At 52.5% G+C, this 21,100-nt stretch overlaps 1 protein-coding gene across 2 annotated transcripts in view; it reads right to left on the reverse strand.

The window, feature by feature from the left end:
- The window catches only part of CCDC57 (coiled-coil domain containing 57), a 248,805-nt gene that overhangs the window by 70,013 nt on the left and 157,692 nt on the right, over positions 1-21,100 (reverse strand). For both annotated transcript variants that reach the window (XM_075349739.1, XM_075349738.1), the window contains exons 14-16: positions 20,275-20,475; positions 12,496-12,552; positions 12,070-12,280 (exon numbers count right to left, since the gene is read on the reverse strand). In XM_075349739.1, the coding sequence (XP_075205854.1) occupies positions 12,070-12,280; positions 12,496-12,552; positions 20,275-20,475 (469 nt within the window). The remainder of the gene's footprint in view (positions 1-12,069; positions 12,281-12,495; positions 12,553-20,274; positions 20,476-21,100) is intronic.

Here is a 21,100-nt window from a genome sequence, read left to right on the forward strand (position 1 = left end):
AAAGACGATACAAAGAAACCTCCCTAAGGGGCTCGAAAGGGGGTTTCTGCAATACCGTGAGGACCAAGTTAAGGTCCCAGGGATCCAAGGGCCGCCGATAAGGCGGAATGATGTGAGACGCACCTTGCATGAAGGTGCGGACCTGAGCCAGCCGGGCGAGACACCGCTGGAACAGCACTGATAGAGCTAAGACTTATCCCTTGAGAGAGTTGAGGGACAGTCCTAGCTGCAGACCGGACTGTAAAAAAGACAGAAGGGTCGGCAACGAGAATGGCCAAGGAGAATGGCCGGAAGAGCGACACCAGGACAGGAAAATTTTCCAAGTCCTGTGATAGATCTTGACGGAGGAAGACTTACGGGCCCGAGTCATAGTGGAGATGACTTCAGGAGGAATACCAGAAGCCGTCAAAATCCAGGACTCAAGAGCCACGCCGTCAATTTGAGTGCCGCAGAATTCGGGCGGAAAAACGGACCTTGCGAGAGCAGGTCTGGACGGTCCGGAAGATGCCACGGCATCTCCACGGACAGTTGGAGCAGGTCTGGATACCAAGCTCGCCTGGGCCAGTCCGGTGCAATGAGGATGACTCGACGGCCCTCCATTCTGATCTTGCGCAGGACTCTGGGCAAGAAAGCTAGAGGGGGAAACACGTAGGACAGACGAAACTGGGACCAGTCTTGAACCAGAGCGTCCGCGGCGAAGGCCTGAGGATCGTGGGAGCGAGCCACGTAAACCGGAACCTTGTTGTTGTGACGGGATGCCATTAGGTCCACGTCCGGAGTGCCCCACTTGCGGCAGATTGACTGAAACACTGGCGGGTGCAGGGACCACTCGCCACCGTCCACGGATTGACGGCTGAGATAATCTGCCTCCCAGTTTTCTACGCCAGGGATGTGGACTGCGGATATGGTGGACTTGGAGTCCTCCGCCCATTGAAGAATGCGTTGGACCTCCAACATTGCCAGGCGGCTGCGTGTCCCGCCTTGGTGATTGATGTAGGCAACCGCTGTCGCGTTGTCTGACTGGACTCGAATGTGCCTGCCAGCCAACAGGTGGTGAAAGGCTAGGAGAGCTAGAAGCACAGCTCTGGTTTCCAGCACATTGATTGAAAGGGCTGAATCGGACAGAGTCCAAGTGCCCTGTGGTGGAGATGTACCGCTCCCCAGCCGGATAGGCTGGCATCCGTGGTGAGAATCACCCAGGACGGAGTCAGGAAGGAGCGCCCTTGGGACAGGGAGAGGGGTCGAAGCCACCACTGAAGAGAGCTCCTGGTCCGTGGCGACAGAGCCACTAACCTCTGTAAGGAGGAAGGCCGCTTGTCCCAACAGCGGAGAATGTCCAGCTGCAGAGGACGCAGATGGAACTGGGCAAAGGGAACCGCCTCCATGGAGGCCACCATTTTGACCCAGCACCTGCATCAGACGCCTGAGGGTATAACGGCGGGGCCTCAGGAGAGAGCGCACCGCCAACCGGAGTGACAGCTGTTTGTCTAAGGGCAACTTCACAAGTGCCGGCAAAGTCTCGAACTGCATCCCTAGGTACGTGAGACTCTGGGTCAGAGTCAGAGTGGATTTGGGAAGATTGACAATCCACCCGAATTGGGCTAGGGTGGCGAGAGTGAGCGAAACACTCCGCTGACAGTCTGCGCTGGATGAACCCTTGACCAGAAGGTCGTCCAGATAAGGAAGCACTGCTAACCCCTGGAGGTGCAGTACCGCAATCACTGCCGCCATGACCTTGGTGAATACCCGAGTGGCCGTGGCTAAGCCGAAGGGGAGAGCCACGAATTGGAAATGATCCTCTCCTATCGCAAAACGTAACCAACGCTGATGTGACACTGCGATTGGCACATGTAGATGGGCATCTCTGATGTCGATGGACGCCAGGAACTCCCCTTGGGTCATAGAGGCAATGAATGATCGCAGAGACTCCATGCGAAAATGCCGCACCCGGACATGCTTGTTGAGAAGCTTGAGATCCAGGATGGGCCGGAAGGTACCGTCCTTTTTTGGAACTAGGAAGAGATTTGAGTAAAAACCTCTGAACCGTTCCTGAGCGGGAACTGGGACAATCACTCCGTTTGCCTGAAAGGACGCCACGGCCTGCGAGAAGGCGGCGGCCTTGGAGAGAAAAAATCTGTTTGGAGGGCTGGAAGAGAATTCTATCCTGTAGCCGTGAGATATGATGTCTCTCACCCACTGATCGGAGACTTGCTTTAACCAAGCGTCGCCAAAGTGGGAGAGCCTGCCACCGACTAAGGACGTGGCTGGAGCGGGCCGAGAGTCATGAGGAAGCTGCCTTAGTGGCAGAACCTCCTGCGGTCTTCTGCGGACGCGCTTTTGGGCGCCAGTTGGATTTCTGATCCTTGGCTGAGTTAGCGGACGAGGCGGAAGGCTTAGAGGATGACCAGTTGGAGGAACGAAAGGAACGAAACCTCGATTGATTCCTACCCTGGGCGGGTTTCCTGGTCTTGGTTTGTGGCATGGAAGTACTCTTTCCGCCAGTAGCTTCTTTAATGATTTCATCCAGCTGTTCACCAAACAGCCGTGAACCAGCAAAAGGGAGCCCAGCAAGAAACTTCTTGGAAGAAGCATCTGCCTTCCACTCTCGAAGCCACAAAATCCTGCGGATAACAAGAGAATTAGCTTAAGCCACCACAGTGCGGTGAGCAGCCTCTAGCATGGCAGACATGGCATAGGATGAAAAAGCTGAAGCCTGAGCAGTTAAGGTAACCATCTCAGGCATAGATTCCTTGGTGAGGGAATGCATCTCCTCTAGAGAAGCAGAGATGGCTTTGAGAGCCCACACTGCTGCAAAAGTCGGGGAAAACGCGGCCCCCGCAGCTTCATACACAGATTTGGCCAGAAGGTCAATCTGACGGTCAGTGGAATCCTTAAGTGAGGTGCCGTCAGCCACCGACACACCGGTCCGGGCTGATAGCCTAGACACCGGAGGGTCTACCTTTGGGGAGTGAGACCACTCCTTGACCACCTCAGGTGGAAATGGAAACCGGTCATCAGAACCACGCTTTGGAAAGCATTTGTCAGGGCAGGCCCTGGGTTTGGTCACAGCGCTCTGAAAACTGGAGTGGTTAAAGAACACACTCTTCACTCTCTTAGGCGAGGTAAACTGATGTTTTTCTGACAAAGAGAGTTGCTCCTCTGACACTGGCGGATTGAGATCCAGCACAGAATTAATAGAAGCAATCAAATCACTAAGATCTGACTCATCCTCAGAGAAATCGATGGGATACATAGCCTCCGAGCCCCCAGTGAGGGCATCCTCCTCATTTTGAGAGTCCGCTCTTGAGACAGAGCCGTGGGATGGGGAGGGGGAGGAAACCCTGCGCCTTCTCTTAGAAGGACGGGGTCTGGGATCAGATGATGAATCCTCCGTGAGCTCCGATGGACGGAGGTCAGAGGATAGGAGTCCTCTGTCAAGAGTATTAGAGGCACCCTGTGAGGGGGGCTGATGCATATTCATCAAAGTCCTGGACAAAAGCCCCATGGACTCAGCAAATGACTGGGATATGGACCTAGAAAAGGACTCTACCCAGGCCGGGGGTTCAATCACAGGTGCAGCAGCAGCCTGAGAGACCACTGGGGGTGAGACTCCAGGCTGTGGCACCGCCAAGTTAGAGCAGACATCACAATGTGGATAGGTGCTCGGCTCAGGCAGCAGGAGCTTACATGCAGTGCATGCAGAATAAAGCTTTGGAGCCTTGCTCCTTGTGTGAGACATGCTGCTGGAGTGGGGGCTTTGCAGAGAATGAACCCCAGGGAGAATATACAGAGGTCCACAACCGGAGACCGGCTGTGGCTTACCAGACCGCTGAGCGCGGTGTTGTGTGCCCTCCAGATCCCGAAGCCCGGTCCCCCAGTCGCAGCACCTCAGCAGAGATGCAGAATGCAGGATGTCCCAGAGCAGAGTGAACTCTGCCTGAGAAGAGGGCGTTCCTATAAAAAAGCGGGAACTGGAGGGCTATAGAGACCTGCAGGGAAGGAGGGACGCCCCAGCAGTGGGGAGTGTCCCTCCCCTGTGTAGAACGGCCGCCGGGAGGAGCCGAACCTGTCCCTCTGCATGAGTGACATGCGAGGGCAGGAAAATGAAACTAGGCCTCCGGCGAAGCCGGGGCCTAAATTTAAGCGGCGAGGCCGACAAGCAGGCACCATCGGCGCGGTTCTCAGGCAAAAAAGAGAATTTTGTTTAGGTACCGTAAATTCTTTTTCTTATAGTTCCGTATTGGGAGACCCAGACATTGGGTGTATAGCTTCTGCCTCCGGAGGACACACAAAGTACTACACTAAAAAGTGTAGCTCCTCCCTCTGAGCATATACACCCCCTGGATAACCAGATCTAGCCAGTTTAGTGCAAAAGCTGAAGGAGAATAGCCACCCACAAGTAAAGACAGAGCAAGAACCGGAACAACCGGAGCCTCTGTCTACAACAACAGCCTGTGATAACACGCGGAACAAGAAACTGCCAACAGGCAACAGGGAGGGTGATGGGTCTCCCAATACGGAACTATAAGAAAAAGAATTTACGGTAAGTAAACAAAATTCTCTTTTTCTTTATCGTTCCTATGGGAGACCCAGACATTGGGACGTCTCAAAGCAGTCCATGGGTGGGAATAAACAAAAAACTGAGAAGTAGGCGGAGCCTAACTTCACAAATGGGCAACAGCCGCCTGAAGGATGCGTCTGCCCAAGCTCGCATCTGCCGAAGCATGAGCATGCACTTGGTAGTGCTTTGAAAAGGTATGCAGACTAGTCCAAGTGGCAGCCTGACAGACCTGCTGAGCCGTAGCCTGGTGCCTGAAAGCTCAAGAGGCACCGACAGCTCTGGTCGAGTGTGCCTTGATCCCCGGCGGGGGAGGCACCTGAGTACACTGGTAGGCATCGGATATGGCCGACCTAATCCAACGAGCTAAGGTCGGCTTAGAAGCCGAGAGGCCCTTACGCCGACCTGTGGTTAGCACAAAAAGAGAGGTGCACCGCCTAAGAACAGCGGTGCGAGACACATAGATCCGGAGCGCCCGCACCAGATCCAGAGTATGCAACGCTTTTTCAAAGCGATGAACAGGAGCCGGACAAAAGGAAGGCAGGGAAATGTCCTGGTTAAGGTGGAAAGGAGAAACCACCTTAGGGAGAAAATCCAGAGTCGGACGGAGAACCACCTTGTCTTGATGAAAAACCAAAAAAGGTGACTCCGAAGAGAGCGCAGCCAAATCAGAGACTCTCCTGAGGGAAGTTATGGCCACTAGAAAGACCACTTTCTGTGAAAGACGAGACAAAGAAACCTCCCTAAAAGGCTCAAAGGGGGGTTTCTGCAAGGCCGTGAGGACCAGATTGAGGTCCCAGGGATCCAAGGGCCGCCGGTAAGGCGGAATGATGTGAGACGCGCCCTGCATGAAGGTGCGCACCTGAGCCAGCCGGGCGATACGCCGCTGGAACATAACTGACAGAGCCGAGACTTGTCCCTTGAGGGAATTGAGGGATAGTCCTAGCTGCAGACCAGACTGTAGAAAGGACAGAAGGGTCAGCAAGGAAAAAGGCCAAGGAGCATGGCCGGAAGAGCGACACCAGGACAGGAAAATTCTCCAGGTCCTGTGATATATTTTGGCCGAGGAAGACTTCCGAGCCCGAGTCATAGTGGAGATGACTTCAGGAGGGATACCAGAAGCCGTCAAGATCCAGGACTCAAGAGCCACGCCGTCAATCTGAGAGCCGCAGAATTCTGGCGGAAAAACGGACCTTGTGAGAGAAGGTCTGGACGGTCCGGAAGATGCCACGGCACCTCTACGGACAGATGGAGCAGGTCTGGGTACCAAGCTCGCCTGGGCCAGTCCGGTGCAATGAGGATGACCCGACGGCCCTCCATTCTGATCTTGCGCAGAACTCTGGGCAAGAGAGCTAGAGGGGGAAACACGTAGGACAGACGAAACTGGGACCAATCTTGAACCAGAGCGTCCGCTGCAAGGGCCTGAGGATCGTGGGAGCGAGCCACGTAAACCGGAACCTTCTTGTTGTGCCGGAATGCAATTAGATCCACTTCCGGAGTGCCCCACTTGCGGCAGATTGACTGAAACACTGCCGGATGCAGGGACCACTCGACACTGTCCACGGTTTGACGGCTGAGATAATCCGCTTCCCAGTTTTCCACGCCTGGGATGTGGACTGCGGATATGGTGGACTTGGAGTCCTCCGTCCATTGAAGGATGCGTTGAACCTCCAACATTGCCAGGCGGCTGCGTGTTCTGCCTTGGTGATTGATGTAGGCAACCGCTGTCGCGTTGTCTGACTGGACTCGGATGTGCTTGCCCGCCAAAAGGTGGTGAAAGGCTAGGAGAGCCAGAAGCACAGCTCTGGTTTCCAGCACATTGATCGAGAGGGCTGACTCGGACGGAGTCCAAGTGCCCTGTGCTCGGTGGTGGAGACATACCGCTCCCCAGCCGGATAGACTGGCATCCGTGGTGAGGATCACCCAGGACGGGGCCAGGAAGGAGCGTCCCTGAGACAGAGAGAGGGGCCGAAGCCACCACTGAAGGGAGCCCCTGGTCTGTGGCGACAGAGCCACTAGCCTGTGCAAGGAGGAAGTCCGCTTGTCCCAACAGCGGAGAATGTCCAGCTGCAGAGGGCGCAGATGGAACTGGGCAAAGGGAACAGCCTCCATTGACGCCACCATCTGACCCAGCACCTGCATCAGGTGCCTGATGGAATGACGGCGGGGCCTCAGCAGAGAGCGCACCGCCAGATGGAGGGACTGCTGTTTGACTAAGGGCAGCTTCACAAGTGCCGGCAGAGTCTCGAACTGCATCCCTAGGTACGTGAGCCTCTGGGTCGGAGTCAGAGTGGATTTGGGCAGATTGACAAGCCACCCGAATTGGGTTAGAGTGGCGAGAGTGAGCGAGACACTCCGCTGACAGTCTGCGCTGGATGAAGCCTTGACTAGAAGGTCGTCTAGGTAAGGAATCACTGCCAACCCCTGGAGGTGCAGAACCGCAACCACTGCTGCCATGACCTTGGTGAATACTCGAGGGGCCGTGGCTAACCCGAAGGGGAGAGCCACGAATTGGAAATGTTCTTCTCCGATTGCAAAACGTAGCCAACGCTGGTGTGAAACTGCAATTGGCACATGCAGATAGGCATCTCTGATGTCGATGGATGCCAGGAAATCTCCTTGGGTCATTGAGGCAATGACTGATCGCAGAGACTCCATGCGAAAATGCCGCACCTGAACATGCTTGTTGAGAAGCTTGAGATCCAGGATGGGCCGGAAGGAACCGTCTTTTTGGGGACTAGGAAGAGATTTGAGTAGAAACCTCTGAACCGTTCCCGGGCGGGAACCGGTACAATTACTCCGTTGGCCTGCAAGGATGCCACGGCCTGAGAGAAGGCGGCGGCCTTGGAGCAGGGGGAGTTGACAGAAAAAAATCTGTTTGGTGGGCTGGAAGAGAATTCTATCCTGTAGCCGTGGGAGATGATATCCCGCACCCACTGATCGGAGACGTGTTGAAACCACACGTCGCCAAAGTGGGAGAGCCTGCCACCGACTAAGGACGTTGCTGGCGCGGCCAGATAGTCAAGAAGAGGCTGCCTTAGTGGCAGCAGCTCCTGCGGTCTTTTGTGGACGCACCTTTGTGCGCCAGTTGGGTTTTTGGTCCTTGGCTGAGTTAGTGGACGAGGCCGAGGGCTTAGAGGATGACCAGTTGGAGGAACGAAAGGAACGAAACCTCGACTGGTTCCTACCCTGAGCAGGTTTCCTGGATTTAGTTTGTGGCATGGAAGTACTCTTCCCGCCAGTAGCTTCCTTAATAATTTCATCCAGTTGTTCACCGAATAGCCTGGATCCAGCAAAAGGGAGCCCAGCAAGGTACTTCTTTGAAGAAGCATCTGCCTTCCACTCTCGAAGCCACAAGATCCTGCGGATAGTGAGGGAATTAGTCGAAGCCATCGCAGTGCGGTGAGAAGCCTCCAGCATGGCAGACATGGCATAGGATGAAAAAGCTGAAGCTTGGGAAGTTAAGGCAACCATTTCGGGCATAGATTCCCTGGTGAGGGAATGCATCTCCTCTAGAGAAGCAGAGATGGCCTTGAGAGCCCACACTGCTGCAAAAGATGAGGAGAACGAGGCCCCAGCCGCCTCATATACAGATTTGGCCAGAAGGTCAACCTGGCGGTCAGTGGAATCCTTAAGAGAGGTACCATCAGCCACTGCTACAACGGTCCGGGCTGAGAGTCTAGACACCGGAGGGTCTACCTTTGGTGAATGAGCCCACTCCTTGACCACCTCAGGTGGAAAGGGAAAACGGTCATCAGAACCACGCTTTGGGAAGCGTTTGTCAGGACAGGCCCTAGGCTTGGTCACAGTGGCCTGAAAACTGAAGTGGTTAAAGAACACACTCCTTGTCCTCTTAGGCAAGGTAAACTGGTGCTTTTCTGCCAGAGAGGGTTGCTCCTCTGATACTGGCGGATTGAGGTCCAGTACAGAATTAATGGACGCAATCAAATCACTAACATCTGCGTCACTTTCGGACAGATCAATGGGGCACATGGAGGTAGCGTCCGAGCCCCCAGTAAAGGCATCCTCCTCGTCCTGCGAGTCAGCTCGTGAATCAGAGCCGTGGGACGAGGAAGGAGAGGGGACCCTGCGTCTCCTTCTAGGAGGACGGGGTCTGGGACCAGATGAAGAATCCTCTGTGAGCTCTGCTGAGAGAGCCCTAGCAGCAGAGGCGCCCTGAGAAGGGGGCTGATGAATGTTCAGCAAAGTCCGGGACAGCTGTCCCATGGAGTCGGCAAAAGACTGGGAGATTGACCTAGAGAAGGATTCTACCCAAGCCGGGGGTTCAGCCACCGGAGCCGGAGCAGCCGGAGGGACCACTGTGGGTGCGATTCCAGGCTGAGGCATTGTCAGGTTAGAGCAGGCATCACAATGTGGATATGTGCTCGGTTCAGGCAGCACGAGCTTACATGCAGTGCATATTGAGTACAGCCTTGCAGCCTTGCTCCTCGTGTGAGACATGCTGCTGAAGTGGGGGCTCTGAGCCAGAATGACCCCCAGAGAGTATATAAGAAGGTCCACAACCGGAGGTTGTGGCTTACCAGACCGTTTGTGTACCCTCCAGATCCCACAGCCCGGACCCCCAAGCAGCTTAGCAGGGATGCTGCAGCCAGCGCTGATCCAGAGAAAAACGCTGAGAAAATGGCGCTGGAGCGAGGAGAGGGGGCGGGACCTGCTCTGAGAGCGGGATCTGGAGGGCCAAGGAGATTTACAGGGGAGGGGACATGTACTCAGAGAGGCGTGTCCCTCCCCTGTGCCGAACGGCCGCTGGGCGGAGCCGCACTGTCCCTCTGCATGATTGACATGCGAGGGCAGTGAAATCGAAAGTAGGCCTCCGGCAAAGCCGGGGCCTAAATTTAAGCGATGCGGCCGGCGCGCAGGCACCATCGGCGCGGTTCTCAGGCGACAGCCAGAGAACCGGCCGGAAATGTCACAAAAGTTACACAGCACACTCTCCCACCATAATAAAGTACCGGGACCCCCTGAATATAAACGTCTCAGGTACTTAGCTTGCTGAGACGCAGGGTTCCAAGTCCCTGGGGATGAGTGCTCCGTCCAGCAGGATCCTGAAGGGCTGCGGATGGAGACCAGTCTCCTGCAAAGCAAGGAGAACCGTGCTGGCTCCCACTTCAAGCCAGAGCCCGAGGGATGGTGAAGGAGCGCGGCATGTAAGGCTCCAGCCTTGTAAATCAACCTTAACAGCACCGCCGACACAGTGGGGTGAGAAGGGACATGCCGGGAGTCCAGGCTTGGACCCGGTTTTCTTCAAAAACTTTCCAAAAATGAAAAATCAGATGAGAATGCATGTGTGGATGTATGCCTCCTGAACACAAAGCAATGAACTGGCTAGATCTGGTTATCCAGGGGGTGTATATGCTCAGAGGGAGGAGCTACACTTTTTAGTGTAGTACTTTGTGTGTCCTCCGGAGGCAGAAGCTATACACCCAATGTCTGGGTCTCCCATAGGAACGATAAAGAAAGTTAGAGAACCCGCCGGAAAAGTTAAAACAATCACATACAGCATACTCTCCCCTTACAATAAAGAACCGGGACCCCCAACATAAACGTCTCAGGTACTTAGCTGCTGAGACGCAGGGCCATGTCCCTGGGGATGAGTGCTCCGGTCCAACAGAATCCTCAAGGGGCTGTGGATGGAGACCGGACTCCTGCCAGGCATGGAGACCGTGCTGGCTCCCACTTCAAGCCAGAGCCCAGAAGGGATGGTGAAGGAGCGCGGCATGTAAGGCTGCAGCCTTGTAAATCAACCTTAACAACACCGCCGACACAGTGGGGTGAGAAGGGACATGCCGGGAGTCCAGACATGGACCCGCTTTTCTTCAAACTCTTTCCAAAAGTCAAACAAATCAGATGAGAATGCATGTGTGGATGTATGCCTCCTGACACAAAGCAATAAACTGGCTAGGACTGGCTACCAGGGGGTGTATAAGCTCAGAGGGAGGAGCTACACTTTTAAGTGTAGTACTTTGTGTGTCCTCCGGAGGCAGAAGCTAAACACCCATGGTCTGGGTCTCCCAAAGGAACGATAAAGAAAAATAGTTTTGCTTTTTTCGCATATATATTGTGATTAATAATGAAGTCTATTGAGAAATACATCCAGAGCCTTGGACACTTCTTCTTGGATTTTGGTGGTGCACAGGAATCTTCTACTACAAACATTTACTATGGTTCAAGTTGAGTAAGTGCAAACCATTAGCAAATGATAAAGAAGAAATGTCTGTTTTCATAGTTTGAAGACCTTTGATGCTGGTGTACAGTTTGTGACAAGGGAAAGCTCCGATAACTGTGCTGTAAACAGACGTGTACCTATCACACTGTAAACAGGCATGTACCTATGCAATCACAGTCCACCACAATATATATTACAGCCTCTGGATTTCCATTTAGTGACTACTACTATGTGTGACTGCTGATAACAGTGGTTGTCAAGTATCCAAGCGCCAGCATCTGAACCAATTACTTGACTGTTATGGAGGTTGTCTATAAGGTAGTTTTCAGACTTTACAGTTGAGGAACTGTTAAAAAGCATCAGAAACCTCATCTGACTGCATGCGGTTTTGTGGTGGGGGCTCAATGTGGATTTTGTAAATGTAGCATTTAAAATAAAAGATGTTTTACCATTAACAATAACCGTAGCAAAACCACTAGCGCTTTTTTAGATGCAGGTTTTTTTTTAATTTATTACCAATATGATGTACCTAATTTTTCGGTTTATACGACGCACTGGATTATAAGATTCACCCCAAATTTAGAAGAAAAAAAAGGGTGAAGAAATAAAGGGGGTTTACCTTATAATCCAGTGGTGTCTTACCGGAGGGGAGTGGCAGCGGTGGTTGAGCGGGGTCATAGGAGGCAGGGGCGGTGGTGGAGCAGAGCAATGCTGCAGGCGGTGCAGCCAGCGGGTGTCCCAGATGATGTCCCAGAAACTGTTGGCGCTGGCGGCTGTGCTGATGCTGCTATTGGGAGATCAATGGGTTGGAGGCGGCACGTGCGCAGATGAGATCTTACGCCAAAAGCTCCATCTGCGCACGCACCGGCTTCAGGCGCCATTATTTGAAGCCCTTAACGCCTACCGACCCATCCCATCCGCTGCTTACCCTGCACAGCCGGCGCAGCCTACCTCACCCTACCCTGCACAGCCACCGCAGACCGTGCACACCCGTCGCAGACCCTGCACAGCCACCAAAGACCCTGCACAGCTGGTACCGCCTACCCCAGCCTACCCTGCACAGCCGCCACAGACCATGCACAGCTGCCGCAGACTGAGCACAGCTATTGCAGACCAAGCACAGCCACTGCAGGCCCTGCAGTGCCGCTGCAGAGTCTGCACAGCCGCCGCAGACCCTGCACGGTCACTGCAGCATTGCCCCTGCCTCCTGCTACCCCTCTCGACCACCCCCGGTAAGCTACATTCGGATTTTAAGTGTGTCTTATAAGCTGAAAAATACAGTAATTATTTCCAGAACCATCTTGACACAACAGTACTAATTCACCTTCTGCCGTAGCCAGTTCTGCTCGCAATCTGTTCCCCATGTCAATAAGCTGTTGTTTCTCCAAACTCAGCTGAGAAATCTTCTTCACTGCTTCTTTCAGTTTATTTCTGAGTATATGAGGGTTAGAAGGACCACCGCCTGGACACGTGAGGGCCACCAGCTGCTGACGAAGAATTAGGATCTCTTCCCGAAGCTCCTTTACTGTTGCGGTCTAAAAGTAAATCAACACTTGGAATAGTAACACAATGATACAACTAGGAAAGGGTTAAAACCAATGTATCCCGTGAATATAAATATAGACTATCTTGATACAGGTCCCTGGGGGAGTTCATGAGTGCTGTATACAACCAGTGGCACAGAGCACCATCAGAAAACAAGGGGCCTCCAGTGTAAAGGCAGAACATTTTCCATAACATAAGTACATACCTCGCTGAGGACCACCGGGACCCGCTGACTGGCCAGCTCCAACTTCAGGGCAGAGACCTACGTTTATAAGGGGCAAATAAGTAATGCTTTGATATAATAATCCTATTAGATAAGCCATCACGTAATCTATATGCCGTGCTGCTTTCCATACAACCCTATTACTCATAATGAGGTTTTCACATAAATGTAGTGGTCATTTCCCATTCAAAGGCGGCCATGCATAATAAATAACAGTAGCACGGTGGTTAAAAAAAAATAAATCAATATTTAGTAGCTCATCTGGTGAATCACTATGGCCACATCATACATACTTTAGTCAATGTTTGCTATTAGTCATTCCACATAGGCATACATGTTCAATGACACTGGGTGATGAATGTACTATTCTTCTTGTGAGTATTCTTTCAATGAAATATCGTTATTGGACAAAATAAATCTTTTGTCTGACTATGGACCAAACACATCAAACACATATGACTTAATTTCAGACGAGGTCGATACATAATGTATTGGCCATAACAATTATTAGTTGTTTTTAAAGGGTTTGGTCTCTCCTTTTTATTGATAGCTTATCATTAGGATAGGCCCAATATCTGATCGGTTGGGGGTGTGATACCCGGTATCCCTGCCAATCAGCTTTTACCAATGCCAGTTCAAAATTCTCATATGCTGCTGGAACACAGCAGCTCCTTCATTTCCATAGTGGCCACAGCGGTGTATCATAGATCCACCTCCTATTCCCTTGAATAGGGAGTGGACTTGCAGTACCCTTTCGCGGCCACAATAGTTTTGACAGAGCTGACGTGTTCCAGCAGCATTTGAGAACTTTAACTGGCATTGGTAAAAGCTGATGGCAGCGATACCGGGTATCACACCCCCAACCGATCAGATATTGGGCCTTTCCTAATGATAGGCTAGTAATAAAAGAAGGGAATTTTGTTTACTTTTCGTAAATTCCTTTTCTTCTAGCTCCAATTGGGAGACCCAGACAATTGGGTGTATAGCTATGCCTCCGGAGGCCACACAAAGTATTACACTAAAAGTGTAAAGCCCCTCCCCTTCAGCCTATACACCCCCCGTGCTGCCACGGGCTCATCAGTTTTGGTGCAAAAGCCCGAAGGAGGAAAAAATTATAAACTGGTTTAAAGTAAATTCAATCCGAAGGAATATCGGAGAACTGAAACCATTTAACATGAACAACATGTGTATACAAAAACAGGGGCGGGTGCTGGGTCTCCCAATTGGAGCTAGAAGAAAAGGAATTTACGGTAAGTAAACAAAATTCCCTTCTTCTTTGTCGCTCCTTATTGGGAGACCCAGACAATTGGGACGTCCAAAAGCAGTCCCTGGGTGGGTAAATAATACCTCATAATAGAGCCGTAACGGCTCCGTCCTACAGGTGGGCAACTGCCGCCTGAAGGACTCGCCTACCTAGGCTGGCATCTGCCGAAGCATAGGTATGCACCTGATAGTGTTTCGTGAAAGTGTGCAGGCTCGACCAGGTAGCTGCCTGACACACCTGCTGAGCCGTAGCCTGGTGTCGCCAGGCCCAGGACGCTCCCACGGCCCTGGTAGAATGGGCCTTCAGTCCTGAGGGAACCGGAAGCCCCGAGGAACGGTAAGCTTCGAGAATTGGTTCCTTGATCCACCGAGCCAGGGTTGACTTGGAAGCTTGTGTCCCTTTACGCTGGCCAGCGACAAGAACAAAGAGTGCATCCGAGCGGCGCAGGGGCGCCGTACGAGAAATGTAGAGTCTGAGTGCTCTCACCAGATCTAACAAGTGCAAATCCTTTTCACATTGGTGAACTGGATGAGGACAAAACGAGGGTAAGGAGATGTCCTGATTGAGATGAAAAGTGGGCAAGGCAAATGGCCAGGGCGAAAACCCCTGAGCAGAGCACCACGACAGGAATATTTTCCACGTCCTGTGGTAGATCTTGGCGGACGTTGGTTTCCTAGCCTGTCTCATAGTGGCAATGACCTCTTGAGATAATCCTGAAGACGCTAGGATCCAGGACTCAATGGCCACACAGTCAGGTTGAGGGCCGCAGAATTCAGATGGAAAAACGACCCTTGAGACAGCAAATCTGGTCGGTCTGGCAGTGCCCACGGTTGGCCGACCGTGAGATGCCACAGATCCGGGTACCACGACCTCCTCGGCCAGTCTGGAGCGACGAGGATGACGCGGCGGCAGTCGGCCCTGATCTTGCGTAACACTCTGGGCAACAGTGCCAGAGGAGGAAACACATAAGGAAGCCGAAACTGCGACCAATCCTGAACTAAGGCGTCTGCCGCCAGAGCTCTGTGATCTTGAGATCGAGCCATGAATGTTGGGACCTTGTTGTTGTGCCGTGACGCCATTAGGTCGACGTCCGGCATCCCCCAGCGGCAACAGATCTCCTGAAACACGTCCGGGTGAAGGGACCATTCCCCTGCGTCCATGCCCTGGCGACTGAGAAAGTCTGCTTCCCAGTTTTCTACGCCCGGGATGTGAACTGCGGATATGGTGGATGCTGTGGCTTCCACCCACAGCAGAATCCGCCGGACTTCCTGGAAGGCTTGCCGACTGCGTGTCCCACCTTGGTGGTTGATGTAAGCCACCGCTGTGGAGTTGTCCGACTGAATTCGGATCTGCTTGCCTTCCAGCCACTGCTGGAACGCTTTTAGGGCAAGATACACTGCCCTGATCTCCAGAACATTGATCTGAAGTGAGGACTCTTGCTGAGTCCACGTACCCTGAGCCCTGTGGTGGAGAAAAACTGCTCCCCACCCTGACAGACTCGCGTCCGTCGTGACTACCGCCCAGGATGGGGGTAGGAAGGATTTCCCCTTCGATAATGAGGTGGGAGGAAGCCACCACCGAAGGGAAGCTTTGGTTGTCTGGGAGAGGGAGACGTTCCTGTCTAGGGACGTCGGCCTCCTGTCCCACTTGCGTAGGATGTCCCATTGAAGTGGACGCAGGTAAAACTGCGCGAAAGGGACTGCCTCCATTGCTGCCACCATCTTCCCCAGGAAGTGCATGAGGCGCCTCAAGGGGTGTGACCGACCTTGAAGGAGAGATTGCACCCCTGTCTGTAGTGAACGCTGTTTGTCCAGCGGAAGCTTCACTATCGCTGGAAGAGTATGAAACTCCATGCCAAGATATGTCAGCGATTGGACCGGTGTCAGATTTGACTTTGGAAAATTGATGATCCACCCGAAACTCTGGAGAATCTCCAGAGTAACGTTGAGGCTGTGTTGGCATGCCTCTTGAGAGGGTGCCTTGACCAGCAGATCGTCTAAGTAAGGTATCACTGAGTGACCCTGAGAGTGGAGGACCGCAACTACTGTAGCCATGACCTTGGTGAAAACCCTTGGGGCTGTCGCCAGGCCGAACGGCAGTGCCGCGAACTGAAGGTGTTCGTCTCCTATGGCGAAGCGCAAGAAGCGCTGATGCTCTGGAGCAATTGGTACGTGGAGATAAGCATCCTTGATATCGATCGATGCTAGGAAATCTCCTTGGGACATTGAGGCGATGACGGAGCGGAGGGATTCCATCCGGAACCGCCTGGTCCTTACGTGTTTGTTGAGCAGTTTTAGGTCCAAAACAGGACGGAAGGACCCGTCCTTCTTTGGAACCACAAACAGGTTGGAGTAGACACCGTGACCCTGTTGCTGAAGAGGAACCGGGACCACCACTCCTTCTGCCTTCAGAATGCCCACCGCCTGCAGAAGAGCCGCGGCTCGCTCGGGAGGCGGAGATGTTCTGAAGAATCGAGTCGGAGGACGAGAGCTGAACTCTATCCTGTAACCGTGAGACAAAATGTCTCTCACCCAACGGTCTTTTACTTGTGGCAGCCAGGTGTCGCAAAAGCGGGAGAGCCTGCCACCGACCGAGGATGCGGTGTGAGGAGGCCGTAAGTCATGAGGAAGCCGCCTTAGTAGCGGCACCTCCGGCGGTCTTCTTAGGACGTGATTTAGACCGCCATGTGTCGGAGTTCCTCTGATCCTTCTGCGGCCTTTTGGACGAGGAGAATTGGGACCTGCCCGCACTCCGAAAGGACCGAAACCTCGACTGTCCCCTCCTCTGTTGGGGTGTTTTTGGTTTGGCCTGGGGTAAGGATGTTTCCTTTCCCTTGGATTGTTTGATGATTTCATCCAATCTCTCACCAAACAAACGGTCGCCAGAAAATGGCAATCCAGTTAAGCACTTTTTGGAAGCCGAATCTGCCTTCCATTCCCGCAGCCACAAGGCCCTGCGTATTGCCACCGAATTGTCGGCTGCAACCGCCGTACGGCTCGCAGAGTCCAGGACAGCATTAATAGCGTAGGACGCAAATGCCGACGTTTGAGAGGTTATGGACGCCACCTGCGGCGCAGACGTACGTGTGAGTGCGTCAATTTGCGCCTGACCAGCTGAGATAGCTTGGAGTGCCCATACGGCTGCGAATGCTGGAGCAAAAGACGCGCCGATAGCTTCATAGATGGATTTCAACCAGAGCTCCATCTGTCTGTCAGTGGCATCCTTGAGTGAAGCTCCATCTTCCACTGCAACTATGGATCTAGCCGCAAGTCTGGAGATTGGAGGATCCACCTTGGGACACTGAGTCCAGCCCTTGACCACGTCAGGGGGGAAAGGGTAACGTGTATCCTTAAGGCGCTTGGAAAAACGCTTATCTGGACAAGCTCGGTGTTTCTGGACTGCCTCTCTGAAGTCAGAGTGGTCCAGAAACATACTCTTTGTACGCTTGGGAAACCTGAAACGGAATTTCTCCTGCTGAGAGGCTGACTCCTCCACTGGAGGAGCTGAGGGAGAAATATCCAACATTTCATTGATGGACGCAATAAGATCATTCACTATGGCGTCCCCATCAGGAGTATCAAGGTTGAGAGCGGCTTCAGGATCAGAATCCTGATCAGCTACCTCCGCTTCATCATACAGAGAATCCTCTCGCTGAGACCCTGAACATTGTGATGATGTCGAGGGGATATCATAGCGAGCTCGCTTAATCGGTCTGGGGCTGCGGTCCGTGTCAGAGACTTCACCCTGGGACCTATGAGACACCCCGGGAGGACATTGCTGTTCCAACTGAGGGGGACCAGGGGGCAATGATTCCACAGTGCCCCTGGCTTGAGATGCCGGCCTGGACTGCAAGGCTTCTAATATCTTAGCCATAGTCTCAGAAAGTCTTTCAGTAAAAACTGCAAACTCCGTCCCTGTCACCTGGACAGTGTTAACAGGTGGTTCTCCCTGGGCCACCCTTAGCAGAGGCTCCGGCTGAGAAAGTGCCACAGGGGCCGAGCATTGCACACAATGAGGGTCAGTGGAACCTGCCGGCAGTATAGCCGTACATGCTGCACAGGCAGCATAGTAAGTCTGTGCTTTGGCACCCTTGCTATTTGTGGACGACATGCTGTTGTCTCCTCTGAGCAATACAGGAGGGTATATAGCCAAAAACAACCGTGCACCATACAGTGTAAAGTATAGCCTATAATCATATAATCTATAAGTACACTTCTGCACTAGTGGGGCCAGCACCACAGGTGCTGCTTACCGCCTGCACAAAGCGGTTGTGTGGGCACCAGAAATCCTGCCTGGGTCTGCCTGAGCTTGTCTCTCCTCTCCAGCGTTAGCAGAGCTGAGAGGAATGGCTGCCGGCGTCCTGAGGAGAGGAGGGAGCCGTGGGCGTGACCCAGAAAAGTGCGGGAACTGGTGCCCCACTGTGCAGAGTGAGGGGGGTGGAGTATGCAAAGCATGCTCCAGCCCTCAGTGCTGCCGTCCTGTACAGCGTCCCGCCCTTCCCCTGATTGGCAGGGCTGGGGGCGGGAAGAAAAACGAGACTAGGCCGCAAAAACCGGGGACTCGAGTTATAAGCGCGGCCGCCGTATAAGCGCGGTCGGCGCAGAAGTCCCCGGCGCACTAACAGTCCCAGCCGCGCCGCAGTGATAACCATGGCAGCGGCGGTCAGCGCGGCAGTCCCCCTACACGAACACACTCAGCGACGCTGAAGTGTGTAATGGCACAAACGCAGTCAGCGCTGCTGTCCCCGGTGCACTAGCACACCCAGCAATGCTGGAGTGTTGCTGTGCGCGGTCCCCACGGGGACACAGAGTACCTCAAAGTAGCAGGGCCATGTCCCTGAACGATACTCGGCTCCTATCCAGCATGGTCCTCAGGAGCTGTGGATGGAGCACGGTCTCCTGTGCCTGGAGACCGAAAGGATCCCACTTCACCCAGAGCCCTAATTGAGGGATGGGGAAGGAAAGCAGCATGTGGGCTCCAGCCTCCGTACCCGCAATGGATACCTCAACCTTAACAACACCGCCAACAAGAGTGGGGTGAGAAGGGAGCATGCTGGGGGCCCTGTTATGGGCCCTCTTTTCTTCCATCCGACATAGTCAGCAGCTTTTGCTGACTAAGCTGTGGAGCTATGCGTGGATGTCTGCCTCCTTCGCACAAAGCATAAAAACTGATGAGCCCGTGGCAGCACGGGGGGTGTATAGGCTGAAGGGGAGGGGCTTTACACTTTTAGTGTAATACTTTGTGTGGCCTCCGGAGGCATAGCTATACACCCAATTATCTGGGTCTCCCAATAAGGAGCGACAAAGAAAATAGTAATGGTAACCATTTAAGTTTTACCCAAAGAGCAATCGTTTGGGTGATATCATTCATTTTCCTCCACTAAAGTCTAATTGTCTATATTAACCTAGAGGGTTTGCAGGCACACCTTAGCTACATTTACTCCCTATGAAACTGTTGATACCGGAGTACTTTACTTGGCTCTCTGTCAGTGCCATAACACTAAATGGTCATAAGCGACCATGTTTCTCCATTCAATCCTGACTACAGTGAGAAGCAATAGGAATCGAGAACTTAGTTCTCATGATGGGTTGGAGCATTGTCGGACTGGCTACCGGAGAACCCGCCAGTAATACTAGTCCTGGCAGCGGTTACCTGGATTGAACTCCGGAGCTCTCACCTGATCTCCGGAGTGCAGCTTGGACTGTACTCAGGGTTTTGAGGACTGAACTGTGAGCGCCGACTAATTCCCCGGCGATTGCGGTTCAAATCATGACAGCTGCGGACAGGCCGGGCTGAACTCCGGAGCTCAGGTGAGAGCACAATGATCAGACATTTGCCACCAATCCTGTGTATAGGCGATAAATGTCTTTACTAAAATAAAAACCTTATAGAGAACCTGTCAGGTCCCTAATACCATCCAAACCAGCAGCGTTCACATTTGCACGTCAAAATTCCCTTCCTAACCAGCCTTGTCTAAAATCAATGAGTAAAAAAAAAAAAAAAGCATTTATTACCTGTTTTTTGCATGCAAATTAGGGCCTTGACTAATCAAAGAGGCGTTGTTTCCCCAGACTAGTAGGCCTTCTTTCCATGTTATTACGCCCCTGTGAGTATGATAACATGATTTCCATGAGCTAGCGTCATCGCAGTTGCTGGAAATCTTGCACATGCATGCCACTCAATTCAGCAGTGTCAGTGCGCTTCTCAAGCCGGGTATATATGTCCGGGCTTCAGAGAGGTGCACTACGCATGATCAGAAAACTACTACTGCATTTCCGATCATGCGCAGTGCACCTCACTGAAGACAGGACACGTACAGCCAGCTTGAGAGGCACACTGATACTGCCAAAAAGAGCGGCGCATGAGCTGTGCTGAGGCCGGGCACAAGCGGATAAAGCACTCATGATGATAGAAAATACAAAGGACACAGCAGGCATAGGACTAGTCACTTATAGCTCTATGACTGTAGATTTATACAAATTTTTTGGTTTGACAACCTCATTTCCAAGTTCCACTGTTTCCAGGTTTTGCTTTAGGTTGCCTTTAAAGAATTCCTCTGCCTCTTTCCGGGCCTCGGTGAGCTGCACTTCTAGCTCAGACTGCTGGTGCCGCAGGCTGGAGATGGTGGCTTGGTTGTGTCGAGTCTCACTGTTCAGCTGAAACTGCAGCTGATTGATCTCTGCCTGTTTCTGCTGGACCTAAAGGAACGCGACAGAAAACAGACATTTATTTCACAGTCTAGCCACTGTGTCAATTACAATTATATTCAACCATTGAATAATGCATCCAACCTGCATGCCTCCATCATTCCAAATTTATGTGAAAATTAAAATCCCTCAGTTGCTGTTATGTGTTGTGGTGGGACCATTTCATGTGATTCCGTTTTTGAGGAACACGCACGTTGGCCAGGATTGATGTACTGGGCTATGCCTAGTGCAGGGGACAGTGCATGACAATGAAAGCCGGCACCTGAATCACACACCGTTCACCCTTGGGCTTTGCACTGCCCATAAAAACGGAGGGGAGATGTATCAAGCACCAGAATTCTGGCTCAATTAGTGCCACAGATATATAAATTGTGACATGCACCATATCTGTTTCAGACACTTTCTGTGCCTTGTCTGACAGGGCTATGGCATTTCTAAAAGAGGCAAAGCTTAGGACTTGGGCATGATCAAGTGTGCGGCAGAGCACAGCATAAATATGTGGCAGAGCACAGCATATATGTGCTACAATATGGGTGATTTCTGGCACAGATGCTGTGAACTTAAGAGTAGATAGTCTAAAGATGCACCATATTTATCAAACAGCATGGACCTCTAT

Source organism: Anomaloglossus baeobatrachus, chromosome 5 (genome assembly GCF_048569485.1).
Source record: "Anomaloglossus baeobatrachus isolate aAnoBae1 chromosome 5, aAnoBae1.hap1, whole genome shotgun sequence".
Taxonomy (NCBI): domain Eukaryota; kingdom Metazoa; phylum Chordata; class Amphibia; order Anura; family Aromobatidae; genus Anomaloglossus; species Anomaloglossus baeobatrachus.